At 36.1% G+C, this 18429-nt stretch overlaps 4 protein-coding genes across 8 annotated transcripts; 1 reads left to right on the forward strand and 3 right to left on the reverse strand.

Moving 5' to 3' along the window:
- Nucleotides 1-10003: 10003 nt before the first annotated feature.
- Nucleotides 10004-11975, reverse strand: DMAP1 (DNA methyltransferase 1 associated protein 1). Of its 3 annotated transcripts, none has more exons than XM_018462016.1 (5): nucleotides 11811-11975; nucleotides 11169-11739; nucleotides 10535-11082; nucleotides 10295-10449; nucleotides 10004-10214 (listed from the first exon to the last, which is right to left on the reverse strand). In XM_018462016.1, the coding sequence occupies exons 2-5, from the start codon at nucleotides 11726-11728 to the stop codon at nucleotides 10110-10112; spliced, it is 1368 nt and encodes a 455-aa protein (XP_018317518.1). In that variant the 5' UTR covers nucleotides 11729-11739; nucleotides 11811-11975; the 3' UTR covers nucleotides 10004-10109. The 3 variants fall into 3 exon arrangements, with proteins under 3 accessions (XP_018317518.1, XP_018317519.1, XP_018317516.1); XM_018462017.1 differs by lacking the exon at nucleotides 11811-11975 and having other exon boundaries at nucleotides 10535-10676; nucleotides 10752-11082; nucleotides 11169-11792; XM_018462014.1 differs by lacking the exon at nucleotides 11811-11975 and having other exon boundaries at nucleotides 11169-11792.
- Nucleotides 11976-13530: 1555 nt separating this feature from the next.
- LOC108731592 (endoplasmic reticulum-Golgi intermediate compartment protein 2) lies at nucleotides 13531-15409 on the reverse strand. Of its 3 annotated transcripts, none has more exons than XM_018461978.1 (6): nucleotides 15250-15409; nucleotides 15036-15146; nucleotides 14523-14895; nucleotides 14176-14426; nucleotides 13833-14093; nucleotides 13531-13753 (listed from the first exon to the last, which is right to left on the reverse strand). In XM_018461978.1, the coding sequence occupies exons 2-6, from the start codon at nucleotides 15136-15138 to the stop codon at nucleotides 13569-13571; spliced, it is 1173 nt and encodes a 390-aa protein (XP_018317480.1). In that variant the 5' UTR covers nucleotides 15139-15146; nucleotides 15250-15409; the 3' UTR covers nucleotides 13531-13568. The 3 variants fall into 3 exon arrangements, with proteins under 3 accessions (XP_018317480.1, XP_018317477.1, XP_018317479.1); XM_018461975.1 differs by having other exon boundaries at nucleotides 15036-15150; XM_018461977.1 differs by having other exon boundaries at nucleotides 15036-15187.
- Nucleotides 15410-16081: 672 nt separating this feature from the next.
- Nucleotides 16082-16565, reverse strand: LOC108731621 (histone H2B). The gene has a single exon (XM_018462026.1). It carries the CDS (start codon nucleotides 16521-16523, stop codon nucleotides 16152-16154), a length of 372 nt encoding a protein of 123 aa, XP_018317528.1. The 5' UTR covers nucleotides 16524-16565; the 3' UTR covers nucleotides 16082-16151.
- Nucleotides 16566-16765: 200 nt separating this feature from the next.
- On the forward strand, nucleotides 16766-17228 carry LOC108731584 (histone H2A). The gene has a single exon (XM_018461965.1). The coding sequence runs from the start codon at nucleotides 16804-16806 to the stop codon at nucleotides 17176-17178; it is 375 nt and encodes a 124-aa protein (XP_018317467.1). The 5' UTR covers nucleotides 16766-16803; the 3' UTR covers nucleotides 17179-17228.
- The last annotated feature ends 1201 nt before the right edge of the window (nucleotides 17229-18429 follow it).

Here is an 18429-nt window from a genome sequence, read left to right on the forward strand (position 1 = left end):
GAACAAAATATTATTATACATACCTACAGTTTGAAAAAGAAACAATATTACATTTTCGGTAGTCTGAACGCCTAAAAGCGGCCTAGCTTTTTATTAAGCCTACAGCTAATGCAAAAATTGATCCGCGAAGAATATAAAGAAGAAAAAGACCACAATAAAAATACCGTCTACGTTAATCGGTAGAGCGAATTTTAGATTATCAAAATCACACGTATATATACATATAATAAGGAGAGAGAGAGAGAGAGAGAGAAAATGAGAGAGAAAGAAAGAGTATGTGTGCACGCGTCTATGTGTCTCTAAGTGTGTGTGAAAATTCGGCGATGAAACATACATTAATTATATATTATATTAAACGTTATATTTGTCGCATTTTGTATGATCTCGATATTGGAAGCAAAGAGAATGGTTTTTCCATCTCGCAGCTTATGTTCCAGAATTTGCGTCGTACATAATTCGCATGTGTGATAAGTAATTATTACGTTTAGCCTTCCGACGCTATGTCTATCTGTCTCTGATCTCCCAAATCATAACTGTGCAATCCAGTTCGTGCATTCGATTATTAAAAAAATTTTGTAGTCTCTCCTCTCTCTCTCTCTCTCTTTCTCTTTCTCTCTCTTTCTCTTTTTCTCTTCGCGATGCTTCGATCCCTCAAGCGACGAAAAGCGTCATGAAACTTCTGTGCCCAAAGACAGGAGAGACCTAGAGACTATGATCCATGGAGAGACTAAAATTGACCGATGATACGTGAAGTTAGTTAACGATATCAGAAATTAAGGAAAAATATCGCGATCATGAAAGATCGTGATATCAATATCTTTCATATAACAAAATTCCGTCATGATCTTTCAGTTATATACGTTCATTTTCTTTTACGCGACACATAATCGATTATGGGCGACAAAGAATGGTTTAACTACAATGTTAAAACTTTAAAGAGATAGTGCAGATAATTTGCAGCTACTAACAGAATGTAAACTATTATGGTTACGACACGAAAACAAACAATGACAGTAATCGTAGAAACAATGCGGTCTTCTCGAATTACCACTACTTAAGATAACGATGCCTCTTTTTATATGACAGAGTTCTCAACATTACGCTAAGACAATGCATTTTGTCGACATGGCAATCCTCTCTTTGCCGATTAATTATTAAAAAAGAAAAAGAAAGCTCATTTTTGTTTTTCTGAAATTTCATTTTCCAAATAATGTAACTATTTTGAAATTTTCGCATAAGTGATTAGTCACATAATCCTACATCAAATTTCTTATCAATGAATAAACTATAACTTGGAAATATCGTGGATGAAAAAAAGAGTACCGTTCTTAAGTAGTAACAAAAACAAACTTTGAAGACGCGATCAGACTCTGTAAATGGAAATCATGATAGGTCAGAGCGAACGAATAAACTTTAACACAGCAATCTGACAAAAATCGAACGTGTTAACTTGTGGCAGGCCGCCCTCGGATTTAGCAACGATCGTCAGTGGAAAACAATGTTAGGTTTCTTCGTGACGTTAAACATAAACGGGGAAATGTGTAATGGGGAAACGCCGGAGAGTGCAGTATCGAGGTGTTTTACGCCGTAGTGTGCGAGGCACGAAAAGGATTAGTCTGTCAGTCGGGCGAAACAACGAAGGCGGATTAACGGCGAATCGCGTGATAAGTCGAAGGTCGGATCTGAGGGCTCAAAGCGCAGCAGTGTTCGTGTAATTTATGCTTTGTAATATAATATAGTAGGACAAACATCATCGACGTTGGTAAAGCGAGACAGCTCGTTTTGGTTTCGAGTGTCGAAACATTTCGATTCGAGGGATCAATCATTTAAATGATACGCGTGTAAAAAATGACTTGCTTGGCAATTAGTTTACCTAAAAAAAAAACAAGACGAAGAAGAATGTGTTTGAATGTACGTGGAATGCCGTTGACTGCGATACTTTGGCGACTCTGAGGATCAGTTGCATATGAAATATGTACTATATTAGTACATCAGAGCGACCGATCTCCAATCCTTACATTGTCGAATTGTCAGATATATGCACATATATTCGCATGAAGATAGCGAAAGAGAGAGAACCCAAATAGAACAACAGATCACGAATGACCAAAATGACGTTAAAATAAATCGTAACTGATCGAAAAGTGACTTTTAATAATCATTTTGGAATAATTTTGACATCATTTTGATGTCATGATAATTTTTGTTCTGTTTTGGAAAAAAGAGAGACAGCAAAAGATAAAAGTGGAGAGAGAGAAATAGATTTGATTTCTCTCTCACGCACGCATGCACGCACATACACGTCTAAAAACTTTGTGTTCGAGACATACGCGACGAAATGAGGTATGTTTGTGAAAGATTAAAATTGTACCGGTTTGTCTAAAAAGTTTGTTAAAATGCAACGCATAAATAAAGCTCTTCGTTATTACGTGGGATTCATAGCAAAGAACGAGAATGTACGGAAACAAGCTCCCATCGATTAATGTATTCAACCCGAAACAGTATAATCGCTAACCGATAAAGACCTTTATTCTTAATTAAGAGCGCCGTAGAAGCTTTCTGGAAATACAATCTTCTTTTTATATTTACAAACGCTTCATTTCCAAACGTGGCTTTCGAAACTTTTATTCGCGTAGTAAAAAATAAACTCTTATTGTTATAAAATATACACATATATATATATAAAATTCGTTAAACTCTTTTATATTTTTATGTGAATGCAATACGTTGTACTGTTTAGAGTTGATGGTATAGCTGTTATCTTACGAATACGGAACCCGTCGCGCGCTCATAAGGACGCTCCAAACTTAGATTTTAAGCGACATTAAGGATTTAGTTGGTTTCATACTTTGTAACGTAGCTTTCGAGAAACATAGAGGAATTTTTACATCGTGACAAGATCGGTAGATTAGAGCCGGGCACGCGACGACGATCGAAACGATCCTTCAAATTTCGGCGAGTTGTTGCAGAGGCTGAGTAACGAATTCGTTCTCAGCATCGATCGATCATGTATATTAAAGAGTATTAGTAGTACTCTTTCGGCCCGATTGCACGATATATGTATAATCGTTATACTCGTATTACGATGTACTCGTGGATATAAAATAACGCGGGATAGTGGAATATAAAAAAAAGGGACACAAAACGCACGCTGTGAAAGACCGAACGTTTCGAATATTTTCTTGGCATTGACAAAGCGCGAACGCACATATCAAAGAGAGAAAAATGTTGAACATATGACAACTGATTACTTAGTAGTATTATTAGCGACTTAAGTCTCGTAAGATAATTAGATGAGGCTATACGAGCGTTATAAAGTTTCTATATAATTACAGATTATATAAATATGTATTATATTGTTCGCGAGTGACGTAAGCTGAATCGTCGGCCAATTATTGTGTTTACATGTATAGGAAACGGCGAGATGCCGAATTCTGGGCGATCAGCGTGTTGAACGTAACGTAAAATTCAGGAGTATCTCGTAATTTTTTCTCGTGCTTTTCTTTTGATATATATTTCATTATATCGCCATCTTAAAAGCGTCGCATACATAGGGTTGTACCCCCGTCCATCATCCGCAGCAGTAGATTTACGGGATACGACGTGTAGTTAAATCACGTCTTACGAGATTAATTAGATCACCGCAGAGTGCTAGACGCGAAACGAGGAGAAATATAAATATATACATACACACATATACATATATATATACATATATATACATATAAATATATAAATACGCAATATATATATAAATATGTAAAGTACCTAACGTTGTATACGTTCAAGTCGACGATTCCAAGATGGGACGTTTTTATTACGATAACAATTTCGTTTCTTGATATTCGTAAGATACGTCTTCGACGCGTTACTTAGATCGGGGCCGAGGCATAATCGATCGTTTTATGCGTGACGAGCGTACAACGATATTCGGACGATAGAACAGTTAAGTTCGCCGCTCAGGCGAATCAATTTATGTAAAGATGGAAAAAAATCCTTTTCGCGACTGAGAGACAAGGACCGAACACAAGCGCATCAACGACCACGTTCCAAAGTTCGCGCGGGACAAATCTCAGCTTAAAATTAGAGATCGCGTAACTGAATGCGAGTTAATGTAAACGGAACTAAACGCCTGCATAAAGAAAACATAAGTCATAATGGTCAAATAAAAAAAAAGCATCTTAAAAAAAAAAGAAGAGAAATCGAAAGAAACGTACTAATGTTTTAAAGGGTAGCCGTGGGGTCAGCGTCGAAAGTTGAGGCCGCTTCGCCGCTCGAACGTAACGATTTCGCTTGAACACTTCGGGATCGAACGGGGCTCGATCTCGATGATTTGAATTTGAATGATCCAATGCCTTTCTGCGTCTCGCGGAAAATGAACGCGAATAGTTGCGGACCGGCTTACGGCGCTGGCGCCAGCGAGCACGACACCGCGTGTGCAATAAAAACCGAAATATGTAACAATATTAATATCATTATATACAACATTTTTACGACATATATTACGGATACGAAAGTAGGACAAGCGGCAAAAAAAAAAGAGATCAGAAGTTTTAGGATAACAATTACTTGTTGTTGTCTACCATAGCGTCGTAGCGTAAGTAGGGCACTAGTCATAACTTGTTTCGAGGGATGCGTGTGAAATATGCATGCGAGAGAGTGGCAGCTCGAGAGATTACTCGAAAGAAAGAGCGAGAGAGAGAGAGAGAGAAAGAGAGGGAAAGAAAGAGGGAGAACATGGAACCGTGCGAATCCGGAGAGACGAACGAATGTATGAGCGACGAAGTGATCGATTACATATAAAAATTATCACTTAATTGCAAATATATATATATTCACATATATATGTTCTGTACATATATCTATGTGTATATATACATAATACTCGAAGAAGCTAGTTACTTAACGAAAGGAAAAAAATCAATGATTGATATATTATATACAAAGTCTCCTATATATATATATACATATACTTTTAAACGTGTGCCTATGTGCGCACGTGCGTACGTGCGCGTGCGTGCGCGTACGCGCGGACATTGCATCTCCTCCACGCACCCCTCGCAATCCCCAATCTCCTTCTTCTCCTCTCTTCTCCTCCTTCTCTCCCTCTTCCTTTTACGCAGCCATCCATCTCTTGCCGCGAGCCCAACTCGTTACACGCACTTGCGCACATATCCATTACGCATTACCGTAGCCATGTTGTGTAGGGATGTCTTAAACGAGTAAGCTACGATTTCTCATGTTACATGTTATGCGAAAAAAAATGCAAAAAAAAATAGAAGAACGCGAGCGGAGAAAGGAATTTTTTGCGAAACGACGAACAATTTCTTCCGGTCAGTTGCAGGATCGTTTGAAGTTTGAGGTAAACACTGAAATACGCGCGGGTGTCTAAACAAGCAAACGGGACAACGAGAGGGGTGATATAATAAATAACAAGAACAAAAAAAAACGCGCGAATTCTGCATACTTGACGCTATGTGCGATCAAGTCGAATTTTACTCGCCGATTGCGACGCTTCCTCACGATATTTTTCGCGATTCAATTTGATTTTCCTTTTTTTCTTTTTTTCCCGCGAGAAGAACCACTGCAGTGACGGAACGACTCTTATTGTAAATCGTTGATATTCGAATTGTTACGAATTGATAAAAGAATCCGTATACCAATTTTGACAATGAAAGTACGAGAGGGAAAAAATATCCGTTTAACGCATCGTGGACAAGTAAAGTTTTTAAGTTGATAATTGTGAGACAATTGCGTGTCTCAAAAAATTGGATTTAATCAACAAAATAATTAATTTCGTATACAATAATTATCTTTTTGAATTTTTGAGTTTGTAAGGTATTGTAAGATACTTGAACATTTTTACAACAATATAATAACAACTGTGGCAAGTTTATCCAAATCTTTTTGGATAAACTTAAGTGTGTCCACTTAACAATTATTTTATGCTTTGTATTGGTTGTATAAATAATTTTATGAGTGAAATTTTATAACGGTTACAAAGTATAAAGTTTATATTAATGTGAAATATTGTACATAATAAACGTTATCTTGTTCCTCAATGTGTTAAAACGGCAATGTCGAAGTGACGTCTGTTTAAAACTTGTTCCATTTTGCTTGTAATGAGCTATTCGCAAGTAATGCTCTTTAGCAATGTACGGCGTACAGCTTGTCGCGGATTCGCACCACTCTTTGCATGCTAACCGCTCATTCCTTCACTTTTGCCATTTGGCAACGCGTTCCTACGGAATCTTGCGGTAGAACAGAATTTCACTTACTTACATACCGCTTTCCAAAAGAGTACCGCGTGTCTTCTTGGCGCGCGGCTCCTTTTAAGCGCCGTGACAGTAAGTAGCCTCGAATGGCGAGTACTTCTTGCATGATTAAATCCGATTCTCACGGAGGCGCGCCTTCGTTTATATCACACTTTACCTGGATTTAATGTCACATCGTGCAATAAAAAAGTACGTGAAAAGCGATTGAGGAAAAAAAAACTGCGTTATACGATAACTCGAGAGATATAAAACATATAGGCATTTATTTAGAATACTTGTCGAGAGAAGAGTTTTCACTATGTATTAATTGCGTAAACTTAAATAGCCAGTTACCGATTGTTAAAAGAGACGAGCAACGTTGCGGTAGCGATGTAACTTAAAATCATACAAACGATTCTTCAAAGTTCCGAAAAAAAGAAGATCTCGCTTCAAGCGCCGAATATAGCCGGCGTGTTTTGACTCTTCAAAACGTCACTTTGATTCGCGAGTATTTGTTGATACACAGTCGACAATAATCAAGTAACAAGTTTACATTCTATCTACTCCATATTAATTATTAAATAAACTCAACAAAAGCAAAGATTAAAATGTTAATGAACGATCGAGCTCTATACTTGTATCTCGCTCGAATTTATTATAGACATATCGCGATTACACACTTGCGGCATAGATTTCCTGTTCCCGCAATAATCTTTACGGAAGCAAAGTATAAGTTTCTACGTTATAGCTTGTTCTTCAGTTTTAACGCGATAATTCGAACACATCGATATGAGATACGCTTAGATTCGGTAATTAGATTCGATAATTCGGCAGTATTTACGTTAAGACGGAATAATATTTTATGAAGCCCTCTTAAGAGAGAAATGAATTGATCATCCGAGAGTTAAAGCTGTCGATATTCTATAAAGTCAGTGCGATTACCGCTCTCTCTCTCACCCGACTTTGTTGGCAAATTTCTCTTTTACTCTGTTCAAATTATTCTTATCGCTGTTGTTGTTGTTGTTGCTATTATTATGGTTACACAAATAAAAAAAATGACTTCAGAGTTATGAGGATTAAAGTACTAATTACTAAACATTTGAGGATTAAAGTACTTACTACTTCTCAGCTGTTTGAAAGCAAGTGAGCGTTATGCGATGACGTTCTAATTAAGAGAGATGTATATGAAGCCGTCGGGAGAACGTTGATTCTTTTAATTACATCTCGACATACTCTCGTATCTATAGTTATTTATCTAATTACAATTTGCAAATTAGATCGCAGGGATACGTAAAAATATCGCAATGGACTCACATCAAGCGCTCTATTTTCTCCACACGCGTGCCATGTTATGGACTGGTATCATTATGCTACCATCGTGGTTACGTTATTATCGATACGCGTATCCACCACTGCGTACAGCAGCACGTTAATTACTCGATTGGTAATTAAAGGTTCGATCTCAAGCAGAATAACAAGTCACGATAAATGGCGTTAAAATGAATCGTAAATGATTGAAAAGCGATTTTTAGTAATTATTTTGGAATTATTTTCAAGTCACACTTTAATGTCATGACTTGTGTCCTGCTTGAGATAGTATCGGACGATGCTCTGCGAATCGATGGTGTGAACAAATCGGAGCATCTTTTCGAAGAGCCCCGAAGATCTCACACGTGTCTTGTTATGCAAGAATGAGAGAGAGGAATAAGAGCGCTCCCTTCCATCACCATTGTACATACATATGATATATTAATGCATATTATATTGTCATATATAGGACACGCGAGAGCGGGCAAGAGATACGGATATATGTTATTGTTATTAACGAAATTAAGCGCGATAAGTGAGAAGTATGTATCTCGTTGCGTTTCAAATGCCTGCGGGACAGGATCGTTAAAACGACGAATATTGTCGACAGTTTCATTTTTCTTCGAGCAACTTCCATCGCTCCCTTTACCGATTACTTGATTGTCCGGGATGTAAACTGTTTCCTAGAAGGTGGATTCTTTTTACTTCTCCGTTCCATTTTATTTTAAGTTCCGTGCACCGACAGCGAAATTTTATCTTTAAGTCTGTCTCTCGTTTAGGGAATCGGACATGACACCCCGAGACAGCGGCGTTCATCATTCAGTCACGGTCGCCCCGCCGTGTTCAATAAATATGAATATACAGCACAAAATCGATCGCTACGCGACGATCCACGCGAGGCAGCTCCAACTCTTGAGCGGTATCTCTCCGATTATCGAGGAGATATTTCCAACGTTCCGTACGCAAAGACATGTATGTATGTAGATGTATACGCGAGAAACATCGCGGACGGCGATGATGTTGCATACGCATTTAAAACTCTTCTTATAGCATTTATTACTTAGTAGATAAGACTAGAGCGACATAGGAAAAAAGCACGAGCGTATTATGTGTCTTAACTGAGATGTAAATTTTTATAAAGTTTCAAAACGATAACGGCAGAGGTTGTAGGCCGCAGCTGTAAAAATAAAATCCCCGATTCAGAAGAGCGATACGACTTAACAGTTAGCCGCTGCCTCGAGTCTCGGAAGGGACAAGTATCTTTGTGACAAGAACAGATTAGTATGCGACCGTCGAGCGTAACAAGAGCTGGCCGTGATCGCCAGGACAACGATGATCGAGGACGAGAGAGGGTGAGCATGCGAGCAGTCTTCCTTACAGAAAATCAATGTAATACTGGCCAATTTAATAATGAAAATTACTTATTTTGAATATTAAAAACATTAAAAGACAACAGCTTTTATTACTCAAAATAAGTAAATAATCACTACTTTCCAGTATTAAATTTCTGTAAGGGATCTCAGATGTACGCGGCTGATGGACGGATATCTCTCCTGACCGCATTGTCTCTTTCTCTCTCGCTTTACTTTCGATTAGCGGAGTCCTCGCGAGACAGGCACAGTAGCGAAATAATGCGGGACATACGACCGCTGGTTTGTCGATTATTATCGCAGATATAACGCATTATTCCGTACCAAGTACGGCTAGAGCTATCTCGAATAATTTATCATAGGATTAGAAGGAAGAAAAAGAACAAAAAAAAATAAAGAGTCAACTGTAACGCGAGTAACGGAGCACGAACGAAGAAAGGCCTGCATCGACGACCATCTGACACCCTTCACACTTGCCGACCCACACCCTCGTCCTCCCATCCCATTCCGATCTTATATTTCCTCCCTTTCCTTCCGCGAGCACATACCCCGCCCTATATCCTCAAGAACAAAACAAACCAACATATTGTAATCTATTGTAGATTGTTGTAGATAAATTATACGGTTTGACCGTACATTGTTACTTTTTGTCGACAATATAAAATACACAGATATATAAGTAATTACCATCGCTACGTCTTCTCGTTATTTCATTATACCTAATGTGATCAGATTTTCAAATCCAAAGCGGAACCAATTTATGTTAGATGGATGAGAAAGAATGTATAAATGTAAAAATAAAACAATAGCAATATATTTAAAAAATAATATAATAATATAGTTCTTTTTCTTTTTCTCTCTTTCATATTTTGACATATTTGGTAGGATATTGAAACAATCATCTCGAAAGCAGGACTATTCCGCTCTAAGTGAAATGTCTGATCACATTAATTATACCATCCGTATGTCAGTAAAGTGAAGCATGTCATTTGTTTTTTAAAATTTTTATTCCAATATAAAATAAAAATTCGTAATATAACGCATCGTAATATAATGCATAATAGATGTTGCATAGTCAATAACTTTCAGTATGAAAATCGGCATAACGATTATTAAAAGAACAATATATATAGAGCATATTTGATTAATCTCTACTTTACATACAGATTATTTTAAATTAATGAGTAATACTGGGCGTACTGGGCGATCCTACCACATCAATAATCTCCTGTTTGACTTCCGGTTCTGTCTTTGGTAGGAGCGCTGGTGGTATTGTTAAAGTCTGAAATGAAAGATATAAAATGAATATAACAATCGATATTACATAAAATTCCATTTGAAGAGATTTGCATTGAGAATCACCTTTCCTGGTACTAGCGCTTCGTATTGGTGCCTTAAAGATTGTAATTCATAATCGCATGTTGATAATGCACTTCTCAATTCATAATGCAAAACTATATCGCTGCGCAGTTCATTAAATTGCTGACATATTTGCTCCGTCGGTGGTGGATTTAATTCTACAACGTAAACAGTTTCCATCTTAATTTTGAATTACAAAATTTTACAAGTACGGTATGAAAAGATTGAATTATATCCTCATACCTAAACGCAACTCATTTAGCATTTGTTCAATGCCCTTCATTTTCTTTTGACCGAGACTACTTGGTAATTTGATTCTCTGAGAACGAAGAGTAACGCCGCTATTCTTAAAATCGGGAAATTTAATTCCAGCTGACTCTACTGCCTGTGTAAGTAAAACAATGTAAATTTCTTGATATAAAAGTACCATAGCATATATGAATATAATTTTACAACATACATGAGAAGTATCGGTTTTATTCGGTCTATTCCTAGATGAGCTGCTATTCTTTTTGGAAGATTTTCTTTCACTCTTCCTGGGATCTGCTTGATGATCAGCTGCTGTAATTAATTTCTGCAAATCTTGTGTCTTTCTATCTCTCTCTTTTTTTCTTTGCTCAATTTTGCGTAATTCAGCCAGTAAAGTTTGTTCTTCCTCTACTTGTTCAGGAGTACGTTCAAACAATTTTTTCAGCTGTTCCTTTCTGCGTTTCTCGTGTTCAGCATCAAAGATGTATACCTTGTCAGTATGAGATTTTGCCTTTATTAATGCAGCACATACCTGATAGTACCTGTGGATTGATTTAAAATGACAAACGTATTCCAGAAAGTATATCCAAACCAATAAATTATAAATACATGTATATCTCATCCTTACCTTTCTTTTAAGTCTTCTACGGATCTAGCAGGGAACTTGGCGCGATCCCATCTATCTCTGATGATAATAAACCTAAGATCAAATCTTCTGCACAAATCAAACAGATGATCAGTCTCTGCTCGTGTCCAGCCGTTGGCCACTAAATGTTGTACATATTCAGTATTTGTGTATGTAGGGATAGGAACTTTTTTATTGAACTTTGCAAAGGGATACTCTTTTCCAGCATCAGCAACACGACGCCAGTGATGAAAAATCGCGCCGTCTGTACGTGCTGGATTGGTAAATGGTGCCCATTTCCATGGTCTGACTTTCTTCATACCAAGCTTGGCTCTCACCTGCTTGTATCCTTTCGCGGTGTCGGTTGGGAACAAAGGCGGTACGTCGTTGTTGTCCTTACAAAGGAGAGCAAACACCTCACGGTGCATGCCTTCAGGACGCTTTGGCATTTTATTATAGTCATATCGCTTCCGATTCTTTTTGTCGCTGCCCAATATTGACTCTTTCGTAAGTTCCGTAGTCGTCGGTACCTCAATATCCAGAATATCGCGTACGTCTGCCATCGTGAAGGCTACTATTTTTTCGTGAAGATATTTTTTTGAGTAATTTCACCGGTTGATGGATAATAATTGCTTTCAACCTTACCTTGAAATTATATGGCGAAATGAAGAATACGAAAAAACTTTATGCGTTTTGAGGTTAAGTTTCTATTTTAAGGTTAACTTGCTTATTGTCAGTAAACTACTTTACTAAGTACACATTACTTATCGATTGCTTAAAATAAGGAAATTAAAGAGGAAAGAAAAATTATTATACAAAAGCTACAAATTGCACTTAATTGTGAAAATATACACAACACTGTTACGTGGAAAAACACCTACATTCATCTGCAATAAATAAGATCAACTGAAGTGAAAAACATGTGGGCAAAAGGTACACTAGCGCACCAATGTTCATTTCGTGTGAAAACGCGATAAATTCATCAAAATCAAGTTATCTACTACCGATAAAGTGAATGGCATATTTGCCGACTATCAATAATCGCACTAATTTCTTCTCACAATAAAACTCAATTGCAATTCCAAAAACTTTATTTATTATAAATTATCTAATGTTACTTATAGTAATATAAACAAATTAACATGCAACTATTATGCCACAAAGACCCACATTTCCAGTAAACAAGCTGACATTATTTATAGCCATTTTAACATCAGCTTGTTTGTTGAATTCATGTCATAGGTATAATTGTAATTTATTATGTTAGGCGTTTATGAATGCTTATATAACAATAAGTATATTTACATATAGATACAATAGAAACTTTTTAGAGAACAATATCTGGAAACACGGTAGTGTCTCGGCGCTAAGCCAAGCGCAGCGACACTGCCGTGCCTCCTTTACGCGAATCGACAAGTTGCAGCAGACTGAGTGTCTAAAACGCGGATATAAGACGTCCAAGACTATATTCAGATTCCTATCAGAGTGCCACCCGGGTATTTTGTCCTTGTTGTTCATCGAATGTTAAACAAGACTAACATGATACTCGGAAAGCACTCGAATAGGAATCAAAATGCGCTTCTGGAGGTTGATTGTGTATCTTGAGATGAAAATTCCAAAAGTGAGCAAATTTATTACGTGTGTTGACCAATAAAATTATAAATATTTTAGTGAATTCTCATTTTTGTAATTTTCACCTCATTTCAAGACACACAATAGACACTCTGAAGACATCATAAAGATGTTCTCATGTCACGTCTCATAAAATGTCCTTACCTCCTTTTTGAATATACATGTCATCTGGAAATTCAGACAACATGCACGTCTAAAAGACACTATAAAGACGTTTCTTGGGACATACATATGTCTAAAAGATATATCTAAAGGTGATCCTACACGGTCAATAATACTGTCAGTACTAACAAATACTGACAATATCACTGATCGTGTGTGGTTGATATTGATGGATTGACATAAAATACTGACGATGATATGGATTTTAATTTTCGAACATTAATATCGCTTTATTAGGATCCATGTCACAGTATGTCACAGTATAATAGATAATGTACGTAAAACAAAATTGAAATATATTGTCAATAATACTGATCGTGTAAGGTTGTAAAAATACTATAAATATTAATGCATACTGTCAGTATTACTGATGTAATATTACTGATCAATATTAATGACCGTGTAGGGTCACCTTAAAAGATGTCATAAAGATGTTGACTTCTTCACATTGATTTTGTCTGAATTGTATTGTTAAATGTATATGTCAACTTATTTAAACATTTCCACTCATACCATAAATATTACCTCATTGTACGATGAATTTCATAGATTTACATTATGAATATTATCTCATAAGAAAAATACATAAAATACTTAATATACAAATTTTTATTGAGGTCGCATGATATCAATACTTTGAGGAGCTGTAACGTCAAGTAAATTTATAGTATTAGGCGACCGATAATTTGTGGAATGTGATGGAACAGATCCATGATTATCTGATTTCTTTTCTAAACTAAAAAATTTGCAGCTTACAATGTACCAGAAGCTTTGTACTACGTTTTTAATCAAGCCTGCAAATTTACATAATTCAATAATTTTTTGTATTATTATATATTCTTATTGAAAAATTCATTGTTTGCCAGTACTTACCACTTGTAACGAAAATACCACCCACAGTGGCACATAATTTCACTAAAAACTGAAAAATTGTATCACGTTCCTGTGTCACTTTGATCTTGAGTGCACTCATATCATATTTGAAGAAAATTCCAGGTATTCCATGAGATCCTTTATGATGATCAATTGGCCTCTGATGATCTTTGACACTATATTGGTATGTCTTAGACGTTGTTAATAACGTCCTAATATCTGTAGGGACAACTTCAACAAAATATTGATAAAGCATCATATCTGAAAGAAAAATTATCTATTAAATGTGAAATAATATCACGCTAGCTTGTTTCTAACATCTTGCAAGATAAAACAAACTTACTGTTATCTGCGATCTTCTCATCACCTTCAAGAGGATGCACAATTCCCGGACTAGGTCCACCAAAGGAAAATCTATTGATTCTGTGAGTAAAATTATAATCTCGATCTGTCATAAATGCAGAAATATGTATATGACCATGTGGCACAGACAATGATTTTCCCGCAGTTATATGAAAATTACCCGCCACTTTATTAACATTCAGACTACCATGAACACGGCAGGCATTTGGTGCGTAATCTGGTACATATGATCTAAATGGCATAAAATGGTTGTAGTCACAAACTGTAATATATCTACAATTTTCAACACATATAGAATCACAAATAATTAGGTTAGTTCTCACATACCGCTTTGGCATTTCACTGTGAAGAGTAACCTGATTGGACTTCCAAAGTAATTCATGAATAGCATGATATTCTTCCCTTAAATAAGAATTCATATGCTTCAAAGCTTCAAAATGTGTCCTTTGTTCTTGCGTTAATTCCCACCATGTATCCTCTTCAGTCAAAGAATCAAAATCTATCATATGTTGATTCGTAGAATCTAAAACATCAGCACCGATGCGACCACAAGGCATTGCCACTGTTACATCAATATTGATTTGGAGTTTTGCATCAATGTCAGTATCTGGCTCAAATGTGAATTGTAATCTACTATCAAGATAATAGCTTGTTTCAGCTATTACCAGATACATGATAATAAGAACTGTAAAAATGGAAACTGAAACAGAACCAGATTAAATCGATCAAAATGAGCAGAGCATAATTAAGTACAACATATATATGCATTAAATAACATATAAGTATATTAAACAATATGTAAATATGTACATTTTTAACATAAGGAATTTATTAACTCACATGTTCCTCCAACTGCAGTTTTGTCAACATATACCTCAGGAACTTTCGGAAATGCATCCAGTTCCTTAACTGTCTTAACATTAACGTGTCGTCGCCTCAACATTTTTACAACTTGCAAATATATTCACAAATTATTTAATATTACAACTAACCTATAACAAGTATTTACTATGCTTAGAAAAAATCCAGAGCTAGGTACAAGTTCGATGTTTACCTTTAGCACTGTGTTTATCACCATATTCACTACTCTCTAAATTTTAGTTAAATAAAAGAAGGCAGTATTTTGTACATTTTTTCTTGACACGTGGATATTATCGTATGTAATTTTGACATGTCTACACAAGAAATATGAAACATCCGAGACTAGCCGATAATGTGCGAAAGTCACTACAAAAATATTACAGCAGCGATTTTGCATATAGAAAGATGGCGCCACAATATACTTACATCGTGACTTCAATATATTATTCAGCTATAAATGCTAATGTATATATTAAAAATTTTATTTAATACATACATACGGTGTTTCGGAAATTCGAATAGAGAATATTATGAGACCTACGTTTGAACTGTCTAAATATTCATCTGATCTAAATAATTGTCAATATATATATTTTTTCCAAGATAATTAGACGAAATTGCCACAAATTCATAAATTCCAACATTTTTTAAACGAGTTCTCATAGTTAATATCAAATTCTATATTTAATCACAAAAATTCATAAAAGATGAATAAAGATCCACAAAAATTCATAAAGGATTCATAAAGATTCACAAAATTAAACAGCATAAGAATTCTAACAGAATTACGAATGTTTTTCAACGTACACTGAAGAAATTGGTAATCCTAACTGTTTTTATAATAGATCTTAGTGTTTTTATTATATAGGAATTTTCGTTCCAATAACAGTTTATGATTGCAATAATTTCAAAATTTTATTATTTCTTGCGACATAAATAATTTAAAATTCAAGAATAGAAACTACAGAAACAAATATTTTGTTATAAATTTTATATTGTAAATTTGTATTGCAAAAATATTCGAACCGGAAGAAAACCAAACGTATAAATAAATTTGTGGCCCTGACAAGGGCCGTTGATCTTGAGAGGAATAATTCACTTGGAGCTAGTGTACTTGGTGACAGCTTTGGTGCCTTCACTCACGGCGTGTTTCGCCAATTCTCCGGGCAACAACAGCCTGACAGCAGTTTGAATCTCCCGAGAGGTAATCGTCGAGCGTTTGTTGTAATGAGCCAAACGCGATGCCTCAGCAGCGATACGCTCAAAGACATCGTTGACAAAACTATTCATTATACTCATGGCTTTGCTGGAGATTCCAGTGTCCGGATGAACCTGCTTCAGTACTTTATAGATGTAAATAGCATAGCTTTCCTTCCTCTTCCTCTTTTTCTTCTTATCAGTTTTACTGATGTTCTTCTGAGCCTTTCCAGCTTTCTTCACCGCTTTACCGCTCGCTTTCGGTGGCATGATTCAAGTTTTCGTATAGCGCCGTGTGAGCAATCGCTGAGACGGAACTTCGAAAAGTGGCGGTCCAGGGGCAGTGCTGTTCTATATATACAGTAAAACGACAGTGGTGGCGCACCAATCGCGTGACGCGACACAACCAGTCGTCACGCGCTCGACACCCGATTGGTCGCGCGTAGCCATCGCAACATGGTATAAATACTCGCCGTGAACCGATCGGAGCAACATTACGAGTGGAAACGTTGTACGCTGTGTAACCTCTCGTTCTTCGCTAACTGCAATCATGTCTGGCCGTGGCAAAGGTGGAAAAGCTAAGGGAAAGGCAAAGTCTCGCTCCAGCCGTGCTGGACTCCAGTTCCCCGTTGGTCGTATTCACAGACTTCTGCGAAAAGGAAATTATGCTGAGCGCGTCGGTGCCGGTGCTCCGGTCTATCTAGCCGCAGTGATGGAATACCTTGCTGCTGAAGTGCTGGAATTGGCGGGAAACGCCGCTCGCGACAACAAGAAGACCAGAATCATTCCTAGGCATCTACAGCTGGCCATTCGCAATGACGAGGAATTGAACAAGTTGCTCTCTGGCGTTACCATTGCCCAGGGTGGCGTACTGCCGAACATTCAAGCAGTCTTGCTGCCAAAGAAAACCGAGAAAAAAGCTTAACTGCAGCAATTACAAACGGCCCTTTTTAGGGCCATCAATTTCTTCATGTACGAAGAATATCTCATTTGCAATTCTATAATCTATTATCCTTATTTAATTCTCATCAATCTCGAATTAGTTAATATAAAAATTTATATTAAAAATATATATTCTTATAATATCCTTTATAATCGTTTAATTTTCTATTACATTAATATAAGTTATATAAAATGCACGTAATTCTAAAACGCACAAAATACAGTTCCTCCAAAATGAATGATATATACCTAATCGAATTTTAAAATTGAACAATAAAAATACCGAATACATTTTAAATTATACTGAATTCCGAATTATACACACGCTTTTTATAATTATAAAGGTGATCTACATTGTAAAAACAAGAAATCAATTCAGTAATAAAATATTTTATTTACAAACGTAGATTTATGTAATACTACATAAAATTATCAATCCCTTGATGCACAATAAATGTTAAATATGTAATGCTAGTTGGAAGTATTCAATGACTATAAAAAATATATTTACTATCATTATACGCATATATGAATTCTATAACCGCGTTCTTCGTAAACGATGTACAACGTGAAGTCACAGCCTATTTCCAATGGATTTCCTCCATTTCTTTCCTTATCTCCCCACCGACTATCTTGATATATATTTAATACAATATTTTCTTTAAGTTTTAGATTAAGATGCGAAGCATTATCGTGACTATCACAACTTTTTTTTACGAATGTTATACAGGATGACCAGTGGGAATGAATTGAAACTAAATGGTTATTACTTCGCAACAAGTAAGCCAAACGAAATGAATCAAATGTCATTTTATAAAGAAAACTTGTCAATTTTATATGTAATTATTTAACAATTAGAACATTACAAAGAAAAGAGGGTAAAAATATGCTTGCATGTACGCACAATATCCATCTTACATCAAATTTTTGGAAAAGAAGAAAACTTTTGATACCTTGAGAACTAACCAAGCTATAACACATGATGCAGAGATATTTGTTTCACGTGCATCCGGGATAAAACTTAAATCTTCTAAAAGAATTCCTGATCTGAGTTCGTCGATTCATTTTCCTGCAATCCCAGGTGCTTCGCCTGAACATATACAGGATTGAACATATACGTGGATTGATCCACTAACAGCGGGATTTACGTTCATATGTGGAAGTGCTAGATAGTAATGATAATAATATTAGAAATTCTTCATTGGCCGGAGATATGATGAATATAAATAGTCTT

This window comes from Mycetomoellerius zeteki, unplaced genomic scaffold (assembly GCF_001594055.1).
Source record: "Mycetomoellerius zeteki isolate Tzet28-1 unplaced genomic scaffold, Tzet1.0 scaffold135, whole genome shotgun sequence".
Classification (NCBI taxonomy): domain Eukaryota; kingdom Metazoa; phylum Arthropoda; class Insecta; order Hymenoptera; family Formicidae; genus Mycetomoellerius; species Mycetomoellerius zeteki.